The sequence below is a fragment of the Mauremys mutica genome, chromosome 4 (genome assembly GCF_020497125.1).
Source record: "Mauremys mutica isolate MM-2020 ecotype Southern chromosome 4, ASM2049712v1, whole genome shotgun sequence".
Lineage (NCBI taxonomy): Eukaryota > Metazoa > Chordata > Testudines > Geoemydidae > Mauremys > Mauremys mutica.
Window position 1 is genome coordinate 155,905,165 of NC_059075.1, and position 17,693 is coordinate 155,922,857.

At 66.0% G+C, this 17,693-nt stretch overlaps 1 protein-coding gene across 2 annotated transcripts; it reads left to right on the top strand.

Annotated features, from left to right (window-relative positions):
- The first annotated feature begins 1,039 nt into the window (after window positions 1-1,039).
- Window positions 1,040-17,254, top strand: LOC123369689 (matrix metalloproteinase-25-like). Of its 2 annotated transcripts, XM_045015584.1 has the most exons (10): window positions 1,040-1,161; window positions 3,067-3,199; window positions 3,698-3,833; window positions 3,959-4,254; window positions 5,701-5,874; window positions 6,032-6,128; window positions 6,269-6,351; window positions 7,152-7,304; window positions 16,254-16,514; window positions 16,858-17,254. In XM_045015584.1, the coding sequence occupies exons 1-10, from the start codon at window positions 1,060-1,062 to the stop codon at window positions 17,112-17,114; spliced, it is 1,692 nt and encodes a 563-aa protein (XP_044871519.1). In that variant the 5' UTR covers window positions 1,040-1,059; the 3' UTR covers window positions 17,115-17,254. The 2 variants fall into 2 exon arrangements, with proteins under 2 accessions (XP_044871519.1, XP_044871520.1); XM_045015585.1 differs by lacking the exon at window positions 5,701-5,874.
- Window positions 17,255-17,693: the final 439 nt, after the last annotated feature.

Here is a 17,693-nt window from a genome sequence, read left to right on the forward strand (position 1 = left end):
CTGGTGGCAGATCTAGGGGGCTGGGGGATTTGGGAGGCTGGTGGCAGATCTGGGGTGGGAGTATTTGAGGGGGCTGGGGACAGAACTAGGGGGCTGGGGTATTTGGGGGGAGCTGGGGGGCTGGTGGCAGATCTAGGGGGCGGGGGTATTTGGGGGTCTGGGGACAGATCTAGGGGGCGGGGGTATTTGGGGGGAGCTGGGGGCTGGTGGCAGATCTAGGGGGCGGGGGTATTTGGGGGGAGCTGGGGGGCTGGTGGCAGATCTAGGGGGCGGGGGTATTTGGGGGGAGCTGGGGGCTGGGGGCAGATCTAGGGGGCTGGGGACAGATCTAGGGGGCAGGGGTATTTGAGGGGGCTGGAGTGTGGGGGAGGTCTGGTGCAGCAGAGGGGGCACCTGGCCCTTTTAAGGACATGGCGTGTGGGTCCCCCCATGTGAACCCCGCCTGCCGGGTGCTGGTGGGGGGCAGCCGGGTGTGACGGGAGGAAATAGAGGGAGATTAGTGGGGAAGGAGGGAGGATGCGGGCGGCTGGGGGGGGGATCAAAGCAGCAGGTGAGGGGGGGTTTCCTTCAGGGGGGCAGAGCGACTAATTGGGGTCTGGATCTGAGAGAGAAACAGACCCCCCCACCCCCCGGCTCTGCGACCTGCTGACCGAATTCCCCAACCCTGAGCCTGGGGGGAGCTTGGAGAGAACCCAGGAGTCCTGGCTCCCAGCCCCCCCTCCTCTGACCCACCAGCCCCCACTCCCCTCCCAGAGCCGGGAGAGAACCCAGGAGTCCTGGCTCCCAGCCCCCTCTGCTCTAACCCACCAGCCCCCACTCCCCTCCCAGAGCCGAGAGAACCCAGGAGTCCTGGCTCCCAGCCCCCTCCCCCCTCCCAGAGCCGAGAGAACCCAGGCGTCCAGCTCCTGCGTGTGGATCGATGCGGGCTGGGGCTGCGACGGGGCGGAGCCAGACAGGAAGGGGGCGGGTGGGGGGGCTGCTGTATAGGGCAGACGAGCTGTCCGGGCAGCATCAGATCCTCAGCGCCCCTGGGGTGGAGCGACCCCCCCTCGCCCCGCGATGCTGCGGCTCCCGGCCCTGTGGCTCGGGCTCGGGACCCTGCTCTGCCTGCCCCACAGCCCGGCCGGCCGGCCCAGCACCCAGCGCCTCAGCAAGGGCGTGGTGAGTGCCCGGACGCCTGGGTTCTCTCCCTGGCGCGGGGGCTCTAGTGGGTTGGGGCTGGGAGCCAGGACTCCTGGGTTCTCTCCCCGGCTCTGGGAGGGGAGTGGGGGCTGGTGGTTAGAGCAGGGGGGGCTGGGAGCCAGGACTCCTGGGTTCTCTCCCCAGCTCTGGGAGGGGAGTGGGGGCTGGTGGGTTAGAGCAGGGGAGGCTGGGAGCCAGGACTCCTGGGTCCCCTGGGAGGGCAGTAGGTGGAGGAGGGGAGCCCGGACGCCTGGGTTCTCTGGAGGGCAGTAGGGTGGAGGAGGGGAGCCCGGACGCCTGGGTTCTCTGGAGGGCAGTAGATGGAGGAGGGGAGCCAGGACGCCTGGGTTCTCTGGAGGGCAGTAGGGTGGAGGAGGGGAGCCCGGACGCCTGGGTTCTCTGGAGGGCAGTAGGGTGGAGGAGGGGAGCCCGGACGCCTGGGTTCTCTGGAGGGCAGTAGGGTGGAGGAGGGGAGCCCGGACGCCTGGGTTCTCTGGAGGGCAGTAGGTGGAGGAGGGGAGCCCGGACACCTGGGTTCTCTGGAGGGCAGTAGGTGGAGGAGAGGAGCCCGGATGCCTGGGTTCTCTGGAGGGCAGTAAGTGGAGGAGAGGAGTCCCTGTCTCTGCCAGATGCTCTGGGCTGGCAATCGACCCGCGTTTCGAGTCACTCCTCACCGCAGGCGAGTGCAGGCGAGAAACCCATTAACTCCTGGCTGCTTCCTCTCCCTTCCCCCACCCCGGGAGAGACTCACTGGATCCCAGATCCCCCGGGATCCAATCCACGACCCTGCCCGGGGAGTGACTCGCTCCTAGCAGCTGCACCCCCCTCGGGATCCAGTCTGCTTCTGCCACTCACCTGGGAAAGGACCGACTGGATCCCACAGCTGTGGGTAGATCCCAGTAGATCCTGCTGCCACCTGCCTCTGCAGAGGGATCTGCTGGGTCCCATGTTTATTTGCTGCCCTACGTGATCCGCTGGGTGGCTGCTTTGTTTGGCTCTTGTGGGGATCTCCTAGATCCCACCATGTGAGGGATCCCCTCCGTGTCCAAATGGTCATGGGGATCGACTCGATCCGATCTGTATCACGGGCAGGATCAACTGGATCCCATCACTTATTGCCTGGCTCTGTGGGGAAGATCCACTTGATCCTGTACCCCAGACGCCACCCCCTTGGGAAAGCCCCAGTGGGTCCCAGACCCCAGTGGGGAGAATCGACAAGATCCCGCTCACCTCCATCAGGTCACGTTGCCCCCTGACTCCCGCGGCTGGGATCAACTGGATCCCACAACCCCCCCGATCCCAGGTCTGCCTTGGGCGTGCGGGCGACCCACTCGATCCCGCCTTCGCCCACCGCGGAAAGGATCGACTGGGCTCCCACATTGTTTGTGCCTTGGGAGGGATCCGGTGGATTCGAGCTCCCTCAGCCGCCGGCGGGTGGATCGGTCGGTCTGTGGTGGGAAGGATCCATCGACTCTCAGCTGTCAGATCCCAGCTCCGGGTGCGAGGGACCCGCTTGGGTCAGTTTTGGGGGGGGGATCTGCCCAGCTCCTGGATTCCTGAGTTCTCCTTCTCCCCGGGAAGGGATCCACTCGGTCCCATCCCCCGGTGCCTTTCCCCGCCCCCCATCCAGCAGCAAGGGGGGGGCAGGGAACCCCTGGGGGCGTCTGTTTGATCTTCGCTCTGCTCTGCCTGAACAATGGGAGCTCTGAGCCCACGACCGAACCGGCGGGGGGGGGGGGTGCAGGGAGCGAGAGCCCCCCCCACCGCGCCCCTCCCCCTCCCCACAGCGCCCCCTGCTGGGCGAGGCCGGGACTGGAGTAGCGGGGAGCTGCCCCCTTCTCTCAGCCTTTTAACCCTTTCCCTGCTATTCCCCCCCGCCCCCAGGACTGGCTGACCCGCTACGGGTACCTGCCCCCCCCAGACCCCATGCAGGCCCGACTCCAGACCGAGGAAGGGCTGCACGATGCCGTCAGAATGATGCAGAAATTCGCGGGACTGCAGGAGACGGGGATTCTGGGTAGGTGTGGCAGGACGCCTGGGTTCTCTCCCCAGCTCTGGGATGGGAGTGAGGTCTAGTGGGTTAGAGCAGGGGGGCTGGGAGCCAGGACTCCTGGGTTCTCTCCCTGGCTCTGGGAGGGGAGTGGGGGCTGGTGGGTTAGAGCAGGGGGGGCTGGGAGCCAGGACTCCTGGGTTCTCTCCCCGGCTCTGGGAGGGGAGTGGGGGCTGGTGGGTTAGAGCAGGGGGGCTGGGAGCCAGGACTCTTGGGTTCTCTCCCCGGCTCTGGGAGGGGAGTGGGGGCTAGTGGTTAGAGCAGGGGGGCTGGGAGCCAGTACTCCTGGGTTCTCTCCCCGGCTCTGGGAGGGGAGTGGGGGCTGGGGGTTACAGCAGGGGGGGCTGGGAGCCAGGACTCCTGGGTTCTATCTCCAGCCCTGGGAGGGGAGTGGGGGCTAGTGGTGAGAGGGGGGGGGGAGTTGGAAGCCCGGACGCCTGGGTTCTATCCCCGCACTCTCTGCAGACGACAGGACCCTGGCGATGATGGACCAGCCGCGCTGCTCCCTCCCCGACATCATCGGCACCTCGGAGCTGATGCGCCGGCGGAAGCGTTACGCCCACAGCGGCAGCGTCTGGCCCGTCAAGGAGCTGACCTGGAGGTGAGCGCCGGACGCCTGGGTTCTTTTCTCGGTTTTCTCCTCTCCGGTCCCGTTTTCTCCTTCGCCTCTGTCTCGTCTTCTCCCCCTCCCCCCCCCCGGTTCCTCACTCCCTCCTTTCTCGGCAGCGTCCGCTCCTACCCCCAGGCGTCCGGCCTGCCCCGGGACCACGTCCGCACGCTGCTTTTCTACGCCCTGCAGGCCTGGGCCAACGCCTCGGCCCTGAGCTTCCGCGAGGCGCCCGGCGCCGGCGCCGACATCCTGGTGCAGTTCAGCCGCTCCTTCCACGAGGACGGGTACCCCTTCGACGGGCCGGGCAGCACCCTGGCCCACGCCTTCTTCCCCGGGGAGCACCCCATCTCCGGGGACACCCACTTCGACGACGAGGAGACCTGGATCTACGACCCCCAGGCCACGCAGCAGGGTCAGCGGGGAGGGGGGGATTGGTGGGGGCGCCGTGGGGTGGGGAGCAGCCTGGAGGGCAGTGGGGCAGCAAGGGGTGCTATGGGGTGGGTAGTGGGGTGGGAGGCAGTGGGGAGAAGCTACTCTCCCCACAGTGCCCCCTGCTTCTCCCCAGTGCCCCCCACCCCACTACCCACCCCACGGCACCCCCCGTGGTGTTGGGGGGAAGCAGGGGCACCGTGGGGTGGGTAGCAGTGTGGGCAGGGCAGCTGGTGGTGCCATGGGGCGGGTAGTGGTATGGGGGGCAGAGGGGGCAGCAGGGGGCGCTGTGGGGCGGGTAGCAGCAGGGGGGCAGCAGTGGGTGCCGTGGGGCTGGTAGCAGCGCGGGGGGGGCAGCAGGGGGCGCCGTGGGGCGGGTAGCAGCAGGGGGCAGCAAGGGGCGCCGTGGGGAGGTGGGTGCAGCAGGGGGCGCAGAGGGGCAGGCAGCGGCCGTGGGGGCAGATGGGGGCGCCGCGGGGCGGGTAGCAGCAGGGGGCGCTGTGGGGCGGGTAGCAGCGCATAGGGAGTGGGGTGCAGCAGGGGGTGCCGTGGGGCGGGTAGCAGCAGGGGGCGCTGTGGGGCGGGTAGCAGCGCCTCGGGCGTGGGGTGCAGCAGGGGGCGCCGTGGGGCGGGTAGCACCAGGGAGGCGCCAGGGGGCGCCGTGGGGTGGGTAGCAGCAGGGGGCGCCGCGGGGAGGGTAGCAGCGTGGGGGGCAGCAGGGGGCGCCGTGGGGCGGGTAGCAGCAGGGGGCAGCAAGGGGCGCCGTGGGGAGTGGGGTGCAGCAGGGGGCGCCGTGGGGCAGGCAGCGGCCGGGGGGCCGCGGGGGGCGCCGGGGGGGGGGTAGCAGCAGGGGGCGCTGTGGGGCGGGTAGCAGCGCATAGGGAGTGGGGTGCAGCAGGGGGCGCCGTGGGGCGGGTAGCAGCAGGGGGCGCTGTGGGGCGGGTAGCAGCGCATAGGGAGTGGGGTGCAGCAGGGGGCGCCGTGGGGCGGGTAGCAGCAGGGATGCAGCAGGGGGCGCGGTGGGGTGGGTAGCAGCAGGGGGCGCCGCGGGGTGGGTAGCAGCGTGGGGGGCAGCAGGGGGCGCCGTGGGGCAGGCAGCGGCCGGGGGAGGGGGGCAGCACGGGGCGCCGTGGGGCAGGCAGCGGCCGGGGGAGGGGGGGCAGCAGGGGGCGCCATGGGGCAGGCAGCGTGGGGGGGCAGCAGGGGGCGCCGTGGGGCAGGCAGCGGCCGGGGGAGGGGGGCAGCAGGGGCGCCGCGGGGCAGGCAGCGGCCGGGGGGGCAGCAGGGGGCGCCGTGGGGCAGGCAGCATGGGGGGGCAGCAGGGGGCGTCGTGGGGCGGGCAGCGTGGGGGGGCAGCAGGGGGCGCCGTGGGGCGGGCTGCGGCCGGGGGTGGGGGGGCCGCAGCGTCTCACCGCTCCCCTCCCCCCAGGTGGCGGCACCGATCTCTTCGCCGTGGCGGTTCACGAGTTCGGTCACGCCCTGGGCCTGGCCCACTCCTCCACCAAGGGGTCCATCATGATGCCCTATTACCAGGGCCCCGTGGGGCTGCCCCACCTCTACCGGCTGCCCCCCGACGACGCCCTGGGCATCCAGACCCTGTACGGTGAGCAGCCGCCCCCCCGGCCCCCCCTCTCGTCCCTCCTTCCCCCCCCGGCCTCCCCGGCCCCCCCGGCCTCCCCCCTCCAGCCGGCAGCGAGCGCCTCGTTAATCCTTCCCCTTCGTTTGGCCCTTCGCTCGCTCACTCCTTTCTTCTGCTCCAGGGAGGAGGCAGCTGCACCCGGGGGAGGACTCGCCGGCGCGGCCCATCCCCACCCAGCCCCGCATCCCCGACCTGCCGCCCCACAGACCCACCCAGCAGTGAGTATCGGCTCCCTGGCCCCACGGCCCTTCTCCCCCCCCGCCTGCCCCATCGCTCCCCCCTGCACTGAGCCTCCTCCCCCCCGCCTGCCGGGGCCGCCCGGCCCACCCCACTCGTGTTGGTCTGTCTGTCCCCCCAGGCCCCGCCCGCCGGCCCCCGATCGCTGCCAGGCCCATTTCGACGCCATCGCCAACATCCGCGGGGAGGTTTTCTTCTTCAAGAGTGAGTCGCTTCCCCCCGCCCCGCAGCCCGATTCCACGTGGTGGGGAGTCCCGCGGGTTAACACCATCGCCCCCATGTCTCCTCTCAGTGGGGCATCATGGGAGTCAGTTCAAGCTCATTATAATCCCATGTAGCGTGGAGTCCCATTGGGTAACAGCACCTTTTTGCAGCAATCTTGCTGTGATTTCCTGAGGCAGGGAGTCCCACCGGCTAACGGTGCACGGTTTGGCAAGCAAGCTCCCTGTCATTTGATGTGGCTCGAATTCCCACCGGCAGCACTGGTTTCTGGGCAGCTGTCAAGCTGATCTCTTAGTTAGCAGCACCGGCTTTGCACGGCTTAATTAGGGCACATTTCTTGTGGTGGAGAGTTTGGCAAGTTACTGGTGGGGTTTTTTTTTGTTGGTCACAGTCCAACTTCCGGTGGCAAGAAATGAAGAGTCGTTGCAAACTTGTGGTTAACATCATGTTTGCAGCTCATTGTACATTTCCTGTGGGGGGAAGTGCCGCAGATTAACCCAATTTCTCCACAGCCCCTGGGGAGCGGGGGCAGGGGGGGCGCGGTTTCTTGGAGGAGGCTTGGGGAGCGGAGAGTCTGGCAGGATAACAGCCCCTCTACGCCGCCTGCAATGGGAGGTTGCTCTGGAGGGGTGTCCCACAGGCTACGTTCACTTGAATGTCCAAATTCATGTAGCGTGGAGTTCCATAGGCTAACGCCACTTTCAGAGCCCTTTGGGCAGTGTGTGTGGGGGGGTCATTTCTGCCCCCCCCCCCCAATGTCTGGCTCCCCCCCTCTCTGACAGAGAAGCATTTCTGGAGGATGCAGCCGGCCCGTAACCTGGTTTCCCTGGAGCCAGCGCAGACGCAACGCTTCTGGATGGGGCTCCCCCCGGATTTGGGGGCGATCGACGCCGTCTATGAGCGGAGTAATGACAGCAAGATCATCTTCTTCATTGGTGAGGGGGGGTGACCCCCACATTACACCTCAACCTCCTTGTATCTCCAGCCTGCCCCACATACCGCTGCATCCCACAAACCCCTCACCAATCCCATATGACCACACAGCCTGCCCCACAATGTAACACTGCACCCCATAACCCTCCTATAGCCCCACTGCACCCCCTATCCTCCAGCCTGCCCTGTATAACAGCACCCATACCCACCCCCCGATGGGATCCCCGGGGTGCAGCCTGGCACTGGGGTACCGCTAACTCTCCAGTGTCTCACAATTCAAGGCCGGTGACATGCAGCAAACCCCTCCAGGCGCTGCGATCACTCAGCCGTCAGCACGTGGCGCCCCCACACCCGGCTGGATTGTGTGAATGCTCCCAGGGCCCCTCACGACTCACTCAGAGAAAGGCACCAGCCAATCCCCCCAGCTCCCCCAGCCTTGCACCCCAGAAATCTTCCACCTGACACCGAGCTCGACTCCCCTCGTTCGCCACCTCGTCAGAGGAAAGGGACACGCCCAGGCTCTGCAGCCCGAGCTGAGATTCCCCCGAGCGCTTCAGCCCGAAAGCCCTGGCCTAGATAAAGCATCATACAGGTGCAGTCACGACAGGAAGACGCGTTTGGGTGATGAGCCGTCGCAGGCGCTGCTAAACCCCGGCCTCCAGCTGCTGCAGCTCCCCGGTGCGCTCGGCTCTCTCCTCGCTGCGGTTTGTGCAGCGCCCACCTCGCTCGGCTTCCTGCTTTTCTGTTCCTCCTTCCCGGGCCCGAAACCAGCCAACGGGAAATAACCCACCGGCTCTCGGCTGTTCCCAGCCACCGCCCTCAAAGCCTCTTAAAATCTCCGCACCAGCGGAGGAAGCGCCAATCTCGCTCGGTGCGACAAGCTGTGCGTTTCGCCCCCCTCGCTGCGGCACTGTTGTCAATACACCGGCTGGATTCCCGTCCCGCCTGGGACCAGTCTCCCCAGTTCAAAGCCTGTGTCGTCCGGCCCGTCTGCCAGGCGCTGAGCGGGGGGAAGGAGAGAGGCCCAGTGATGCTGCCTCCGTCCCTCCTCTAGACTTTCTTCCAGCTGCTGGAAAGATCCTGGCTGGACTCAGGGCTGAGCAGCCCCCGTGGGGTCCATGACCTCTCCGAGGGGTCCCCGAAGAGCCGATTCTCCTGGAGGGGCGTCGCCCCCGTCTGGCCAGGGCCAGCTGCTCCTTGGTCGCCACTGAGAGGCTGGCTGGGGGGTTCCCAGCTCACAGCGTATTTCAGTCACACCCGGAGCAAAACTTCCCAACTCCCCCTCCAGCGACGCTCCCCCTCCAGCGACGCTCCCTCCGCCGGGGGGTCGTGTTCAGCAGATCGAGGCTCTTAGAACCGTCCCGTACAAGGCAGCTTTGCACCACCCCCGTCACCCTCACTTCAGTGGTGACCACGGCGCTGGTTCCCAGGGTGTTATTTTCAGGTACCCGGTCACACCTCCGCCCTCTGCAGGGGTGTGAATCACTGACTAACGCGGAGGCCGTGGGCCCAAGGGCCACTTCAGGTGTTGACCACACGACTCCCAAGCGTTGCTAAACATTGTGGTGTTACCCACAGGTGCCCTTGCAAAGTCTGTTAACACTTGGGGGCTCCTCTCCGGTGATCTCACAAGCTGGGGGGTGCGTCTTCCCTGGGTGGGTAGAGAACATCTCTGCAGGTCTGTGTAGCCGTGTTCACCAAACTCGCACAGATCAGTCTGTGCGAGTATCTCGGTCAGATCGCGCCTTCTCTTAGACGCTGTGGTTTGCTCAGGACCCATCGCGTCTTTGAAATCCTCCGTGAGCCTCAGCAGGCGTCTGTTCAGTGGGGTCCTCCAGCCGCTCAGCGCTGTGGGGCAGCAGGGTGGCGTGGGGGAAGGATGTCAGGGGACGGTGCATGTTGGCTAACCCCCGCGGAGCTGTCTCTCAGCCGCAGGGTCATGCACGTGCAAATATCCCATCTCCCCTCTCGGGGACGGGTGGGGAAGGACCCTACAGGGCTGCCTTTTCCTGGCATCTCCCCCTCAGCTGCTTCCTGTGTCTCACCAGCCCGGGGGAGCCCTTCTCCCCCCTGCCAGCTGGGGCACTTGCGTCCCCCCCACAACCATCGCCTGGAAACCTGCACTCGTCTCCTCGGCTGTCCCAGGCCGGTTCCAGAGACACCGTCACTCTCCAGAAGCCTCTCAGGAGCAGCGTCCTGAAGACCTGGATCGGGGTATCCCCCGTCACCCCCTGTCTCTGTCTCGGAGACGTCAGCTGCCCGACTGCTCCCCTCCGGGAGGTCGGTTACACCCGTCCCGGCTCACAGGCTGGGTGCACAGACGCTGAATCAACCACTGAGTCCTCGGCATCCTCTGCCAAGCGACCGGTGAGGAGACATTCCCGTACTCCCGCTATTCCTGCCCCAGTCTCCTCCTCGGGGGCCCCCCGGAGACGCGCCCCCCCCCCCCGCTCTCAGGAGCAGGGGCCCCCCAGAGACGCGCCCCCCCCCCGCTCTCAGGAGCAGGGGCCCCCCGGAGACGCGCCTCTCCCTGCTCTCCAGAGCGGGGGCCCCTCGGAGATGCGCCTCTCCCCGCTCTCTAGAGCGGGGGCTCCCCGGAGACGCGCCTCCCCCTGCTCTCTAGAGCGGGGGCCCCCCGGAGACGCGCCTCCCCCCGCTCTCTAGGGCGGGGGCTACCCCTGTTCAGCCGGCAGCTAACGCCCTGGACGCCGACTCACGGGTCCTTCTCGCAGAGCAACGAGACCCGAAGCTGCAAACAATTCGATGTTCATTGGGGTGAACGTCCAGCAGCTGAAATCCAACTTCCTTTGTCCTTATTTTCGACTCCCCCCTTACTTCCTGTTTGCCCCTCATGCACCTGGCAATTACACCCCCCTCCCCTCATGAACCTCCCCCGGCCAAGGGAATTGTGCAGCAGCCAGAAACCCTGGGAACCAGGCAGATTCACACGAGAACAGTGGGGGCCATGAAGACCCGACAGGCAGAAATGAGGGTTTCACCCCCCAGCCGTTGGGAAGTGGTTCCCTGCCAGACGGGGTGTTGTCAAATCAAACTGAGGTCTCTGTAACCGCCTTTAGCTGGTGGTGACGGGCACGCTCAGGAGGGACGGGTTTGGGGTGTGGGACGTGACCGGTCCCTTCCCGGCGCACGGCTGCCCCTGCTGCTTGGCCAACGGCCTTAGCCTAAGAACAGGGCCTCAGACTGTCCCAGCGAGAGGCCCTGCCACAGATTCTCTCTTTGTACCTCCACGACTGGCTAAATGATCCACAGAGACCCGCAGCCTTAAAGTCCAGACCTTCGCAGGCAGGCGTGAATATCTGTGTCCTCACATCCTGTCCCTGCCAGGTCCTGGCTGGGGGCGGACACGTTACAGCCTGAGCTACACGGGGCGGGGGAATCATTACCAGTGAGCACGTCGGGGGGGTATCCAGCGTCCCCACTCCCACCTGTCATCCACCTTCCAGCCCCCCAGGTTGGAGGTGCATTTTGGCCAAAGGCACAAGAGTCCTGCCGCCTCCCCCTAACGAAAGCTCTGCCGCCGGCTGCACGTCGCCTTCCTGCGCTGCCCTCCGCTGCGCCCCCGCAACCCGCTCCCGGCTCGGCCCATGTTCCCTGCCGCGATCCGGACCCCTGACGTCCGCTCGGCGTGCGAGGGCTCCCCCGGCGCTCACGTGCACACGCCTTTGGGGAGAGAAACCCAACATAACCCTGGCTTGTGCTGTATGGACAAACCTGCACAGCGCAGGCTCAGCAAAATCCCCCCTCCCTCCATGCACGGCTTCGTGCCTCCCCCAGTTAGAGATGGCACAAGCCGGGCTCGATAAGAAACAACACCCGTTTATTACCTGTGAGAGGCCGATTGCACGTGAGGATAAGGGGCAGCGGCTCACCGAGCACATCACAAAACACGCCCACGAAGCTGGAGTCGCTAGAGCACCGGGTTACAAAACGCACCTCCCCAGGCCAAGTGCTGACCCGGGCGGGATGCTCAGAGCTCCAGTTATTTCTTCTTCCAGCCTGGCCCCGTCTCAGCCTGGCCCCTCAGGTTCGTTCCCTTGTCCCGCCAGGTACTTTCAACAGGCCCTGTCCCTGGGCAGGCCATGGGGGAGAGGCCCGCTCAGCCCCCTCCCCAGCCCTACAGGGACTTTCCTAAGGCGAGAATCCTGCGCTTGAGCCCAGGGGGAAAGCACCAGCCGTGTCCAAGGGGGATTTTCCATCCGGTGACGTTATCACCTGCCCCTGCAGTGTCAAAGCAGCATCCCAGGAAACGCCTCAGGAAGGGGGGAGATTAGCGTCTTCAGAGCTCTCGTGTCCTCCGTAAATGGCCCCTTGCGGCTGCTTGTCTGGTGGGCGTCCTCCCTCCCGAGTACACTCACAGTTGTAATTGTTACACAGCCAATATCCCTCACTCCCGCTACAGAAACGATCCGTGCGAACGAACTGGCTAATCCCGTTCAGCAAATCAGAACCTCTCCCATGATCCCTCACTTGAGCCATCCGGCATAAACGACATCTCAGTTCTGCCATATTCAGATCAGAGCCTGAACACGGCGGGGAAACATCTCACCCTGCGTCCCGCCAGGTTTCAATCCCTCTCCCTGCGCTTTGCCCGCGATAGACGCCTGGGGCTGCCGAAAGGCGTCGGCGAGAGCTGCCGTCTCCTCCAGAGGCTTCACAGTCCTGTCCCACAGACACTGCGTCACCTCATCTTCACATCTGCTCGGGAAACGCAGCTCAAACGTTGCTTCAAAACGTGCCAGCCCCGTTCCCCTCACCCGTTTCCCCACCGGCTCTTTCACCCCGTTTACGTATCCCCAGCCCAGCCTCTCGCTTCAGGTTTCTAAACTTCGCCTGCTACGTGTCAGGCGGAATCTGAAATCATTTTACAACCGTGTCTTCGAATTTACACTGCTCAAAAGCACCCTGAGCTGGCATTTCATGGACTCCATTCAGAGCGTCGCCGGTTAACTCTGCAGTCAGGGTGGGGCCTCTCCTCATCACACAGCTTCTAAAAGCAGTAAATTCTCGGCCCCATCGTCTGTCTCCTCGTGTGCAGGACACAACAGTTCCCAGGGGTGGAGTTTTTTGTCTTTTTATCATTTCTAGTTTTCACAGTGGTGGGAAATTATTGGGGGAGGGCAGATCAGTTTTTACTAACGGTAAAGTTGAGATTCAAAGCGCTCAAGCTTGTGAAGACACAACGCGAGAGACAAGGTGGGGGAGGTAACACCTTTGTTCGGACCAGCCTTGGCTGGTGAACGAGCCAGGCCCTCTGGAGCGCCGCAGGCCGGAGAAGAGCTCGGGGAGTTCGAAAGCTCGTCTCTCTCACCAACCAACGTCGGCCTAATTAACGATAACACCTCCCCACCGTGCGGCTCTCGTATCGGGTACCAACGCGGCCACAGCAAAACAGCACAAACCACTAAGTGTCGCTGTCACATGTCAAGAGCTACAAAATAACGATTCGAAAACCAGCATCTCAACCCCCTCGTGCACCCCAACCCCAGCCCAAAGCCCCTGACCCCAGCACCCAACCCCCCTCCCACACCCCCTCCTGCACCCCAACCCTCTGTTCCAGCCCAGAGCCCGCACCCAGCACCCAACCCCCCTCCCACACCCCCTCCTGCACCCCAACCCTCTGTTCCAGCCCAGAGCCCCTCCCAGAGCCTGACCCCAGCACCCAACCCCCCTCCCAGAGCCCACATGCAGCACCCAACCCCCCTCGCACACCCCAACCCTCTGTCCCAGCCCAGAGCCTGCACCCAGAGCCTGACCCCAGCACCCAACCCCCCTCCCAGAGCCCACATGCAGCACCCCACCCCCTACTGCACCCCAACCCCAGCCCACAGCCCCTGACCCCAGCACCCAACCCCCCTCCCACACCCCCTCCTGCACCCCAACCCTCTGTCCCAGCCCAGAGCCCGAACCCAGCACCCAACCCCCCTCCCACACCCCCTCCTGCACCCCAACCCTCTGTCCCAGCCCAGAGCCCGCACCCAGCACCCACCCCCCCTCCCACACCCCCTCCTGCACCCCAACCCCAGCCCAGCCCAGAGCCCCTCCCAGAGCCTGACCCCAGCACCCAACCCCCCTCCCAGAGCCCACATGCAGCACTCCACCCCCCTCGCACACCCCAACCCTCTGTCCCAGCCCAGAGCCCGCACCCAGCACCCAACCCCCCTCCCAGAGCCTTAGGCGGGGGTGGGGGGTGGGGGTGGCGGGACTTGGACCCGTTCCGAGCACCATAAATGCTGCAAAGCTGCCGCCCCGGCTCTGCTGCCCGGTGAAGTGCTGCTGCCTCTGCTGGGCCCAGCCCTCGGCGTGGTCCCGGGCCCCTCGGTCCAGCTGTGCGTGCGGTTCCCCCTTGGCCTGGCTGCTTCCCTCTCCGAGGCTGGCTGCTAAACCCCAGCCCCAGCTGCTGCAGCTCCCCGGTCGCTCGGCTCTCTCCTCCTGCGGTTTGTGCAGCGCCCCCCTCGCTCGGCTTCCTGCCTGTTCTGTTCCTCCTTCCCGGGCCCGAAACCAGCCAACGGGAAATAACCCACCGGCTCTCGGCTGTTCCCAGCCACCGCCCTTAACGCCTCTTAAAGTCTCCGCCCCAGCGGAGGAAGCGCCAATCTCGCTCGGTGAGACAAGCTGTGCGTTTCGCCCCCCTCGCTGCGGCACTGGGCCCCCGGGTGCAGCCGGGGGCTGTGGGGCAGCCGTGCCCCTAACTCTGCAGCCTGGGCCGGGTCTCAGTGCAAGGCCAGTGACATGCAGCAAACCCCTCCAGGCGCCGCGATCCCTCAGCCGTCAGCACGTGGAGCCCCACACCCGGCTACACTGCGTGAATGCTCCCGGGAGCGGCACCAGCCGACCCCCCGGAAATGTACCGTCTGGCCGTGCTCCAGCGTCCCTGCAGAGTGCAAGCTCGTTAATTGGTTCATCAGAGGACAGTGGACACGCACCAGTCTCTGTAACCGGAGCTGAGAGTCCCCCGAGCACCTTAACCAAACCCGCTGTTCTAGGTAAAACATCCAGCAGGTTTATTGACGGCGGGAAGGCAGGTTTTGAAGGGAGGGGACGTCGCAGGTGCACGTCGAAATCCCACAGCCTAAGCAGGATTTGAAGCAGGCGTCTCCGACCCTAAAGGATGGTGCAGGCAGCCCGGCGGCTGGATTCCCGTCCCGCCTGGGACCAGGCTCCCCAGTTCAAAGCCTGTGTCGTCCGGCCCGTCTGCCAGGCGCTGAGCGGGGAAGGAGAGAGGCCCAGTGATGCTGCCTCCGTCCCTCCTCTAGACTTTCTTCCAGCTGCTGGAAAGATCCTGGCTGGACTCAGGGCTGAGCAGCCCCCGCTGGGTCCATGACCTCCCCGAGGGGTCCCCGAAGAGCCGATTCTCCTGGAGGGGCGTCGCCCCCGTCTGGCCAGGGCCAGCTGCTCCTTGGTCGCCACTGAGAGGCTGGCTGGGGGGTTCCCAGCTCACAGCCTATTTCAGTCACACCCGGAGCAAAACTTCCCAACTCCCCCTCCAGCGACGCTCCCCCTCCAGCGACGCTCCCCCTCCGCCGGGGGGTCGCGTTCAGCAGATCGAGGCTCCTAGAACCGTCCCGTACAAGGCAGCTTTGCACCACCCCCGTCACCCTCACTTCAGTGGGGAGTAGGGGGGGTCCCGGGGGCCGGTTTTGAGATAGTGTCAGACCCCCCACAGCCTGACCGCCCATAAACCCCCCAGCCTGCCCCACAGCACACGGCACCCCATAACCACCCCAGCCTGCCTCCTACCCCCAGCCTGCCCCACATACCACTGCACCCCATAACCACCCCAGCCTGCCTCCTACCCCCAGCCTGCCCCACATACCACTGCACCCCATAACCACCCCCAGCCTGCCTCCCACCCCCAGCCTGCCCCACATACCACTGCACCCCATAACCACCCCAGCCTGCCTCCCACCCCCAGCCTGCCCCACATACCACTGCACCCCATAACCACCCCCAGCCTGCATCCTACCCCCAGCCTGCCCCACAAAACACTGCACCCCATAACCATCCCCAGCCTGCCTCCCACCCCCAGCCTGCCCCACATACCACTGCACCCCATTACCTCCCGGAGCGTGCCTCCCTCCCCCTGCCTGCCCCACATACCACTGCACCCCATAACCACCCCAGCCTGCCTCCCACCCCCAGCCTGCCCCACAGCACACGGCACCCCATAACCACCCCAGCCTGCCTCCTACCCCCAGCCTGCCCCACATACCACTGCACCCCATAACCACCCCAGCCTGCCTCCCACCCCCAGCCTGCCCCACAGCACACTGCACCCCATAACCACCCCAGCCTGCCTCCTACCCCCAGCCTGCCCCACATACCACTGCACCCCATAACCACCCCAGCCTGCCTCCCACCCCCAGCCTGCCCCACATACCACTGCACCCCATAAACTCCCGCAGCCTGCCTCCTACCCCCAGCCTGCCCCACAAAACACTGCACCCCATAACCACCCCAGCCTGCCTCCTACCCCCAGCCTGCCCCACATACCACTGCACCCCATAACCACCCCCCGCCTGCCTCCCACCACCTCCCTGCCCCACATACCACTGCACCCCATAACCACCCCAGCCTGCCTCCCACCCCCAGCCTGCCCCACATACCACTGCACCCCATAACCACCCCCAGCCTGCCTCCCACCCCCAGCCTGCCCCACAGCACACGGCACCCCATAACCACCCCAGCCTGCCTCCTACCCCCAGCCTGCCCCACATACCAATGCACCCCATAACCACCCCAGCCTGCCTCCCACCCCCAGCCTGCCCCACATACCACTGCACCCCATAACCACCCCCAGCCTGCCCCACAAAACACTGCACCCCATAACCATCCCAGCCTGCCTCTCTGCACCCATTAACCCCCCAATGTGACTCCCCACCCTGCCCCCCCACTCTGCCGCCCTCCATACTGACTCTCCACCCTCTCCACAGGGCAGCATTTCTGGGTCTTCACTGACACCCGGGTGGATCCAGGGTCTCCCCGCCCCATCACCGACCTGGGGCTGCCCGAGGGGGTCACAGTGGAGGCGGCCTTCGTCTGGGGGCACAACGGCAAGACCTACCTCTTCGAGAGCTCCCACTACTGGCGCTTCGACGACCGAGCTGGAAACGTGGAGCCCGGGTACCCCAGGCCGGTGACCCTCTGGAAGGGGGTCCCCGCTGGGCTGGATGACATCATCAGCTGGAACGATGGTAGGTGGCATTCCCAGTGGTGGGGAGTTCCCCAGGTTAACGGTGCTCCTCCAGCAGCGTTTCAAGTGGCAAGGGGTCCCCCGGGCCAGCGGAGTGTCTCCGGAAGGGTTCCCAGCGTGGGCGGGAGTCCCCTAGGCTAACAATGCATCGCCGGCAGCTTTCCCAGTGGCAGGCAGTTCCCCAGGCTAACGGTGCTTCTCAGGCCGGCCTCCTTCGCTGACACCCAGCTGGGCAGCCTGGTGTCACGCTCCCTCTCGTGGCACAGAGCGGTATTGCGGTGCCGCCCATCCAGGCACCCCTGCAGCGCGTGCCCTGTTCTCATCTCTCTCTCTCTCCTCTGCAGGAAGCACCTACTTTTTCAAGGGCACCCAGTACTGGCGGTTTCTGGGGGGCAGCGTGGAGGCTGAGAGCGGGTACCCCAGGTCAGCCCCCCAGGACTGGATGTACTGCCCGGGTTCCCCCACCGCATCGCCGGCCCCGGGGCCCCGGGGAGGAAGCAGGGAGCCTGGAGGTGGCCAGTGTCTCTGCAGCGGGGCCCTGCCGGGCCCCCTGCCGGCCTTCCTGACCTGGGCCCTGGCTCTGGCATGGGCCCTGCGGTGACACCCGCTGTGCTGCGCCGATGCACTTTACGCCCCAGCGCATCCCACCGCTGGCACCACGGGGCAGCTGTGTGCGCAGAGGGGTTGGCTGTGTGCAGTATCCCACTCCTGCCACCAGAGGGTGCAGCATGCCCAGGCGAACCGGAGCGGGGGGGGGTCTGTCCGAGTCATTTCTCGCTTGCCCCGTTTGCTGGGTGACTGTGTCGGGGGGGTGGGGGGTTAATGGGGAGGCCGGGCCGGGGGGGCAGCGAGGGGAGGGGGATGGAGGGGAGCCCATGAAATTGTCCCACCCAGAGTTTTCTAATAAAAGCCGATGGAAACAGCTGGCTGGTGTCTGGATGGGGGGGGGTTGGACCGGGGGTACGTGGGCAGGCGGGAGGGGGGCAAACGGCACAACTGGGCCAGCTGGGGGGGGTGAGTGCAGGACCCGCTGCGCTGCCCCTCCCCCCACACCCTCATCCCTGCCCCCCATCCCCCCCAATCCTCTCCATCCCCCCACCCTCATCCCCCCACCTCTCCAACCACCCATCCCCCCCAATCCCCTCCACAGCCTCATCCCCACCCCCCACTTCTCCAACCA

Coding starts and splice junctions, on each gene's coding strand:
- LOC123369689 (XM_045015584.1), top strand. CDS start 1,060: ATGCTGCGGCTCCCGGCCCTGTGGCTCGGGCTCGGGACCCTGCTCTGC. Junction 6,129..6,268: donor CCCCACAGACCCACCCAGCA/GTGAGTATCGGC, acceptor CTGTCCCCCCAG/GCCCCGCCCGCCGGCCCCCG. Junction 6,352..7,151: donor GGAGGTTTTCTTCTTCAAGA/GTGAGTCGCTTC, acceptor CCTCTCTGACAG/AGAAGCATTTCTGGAGGATG.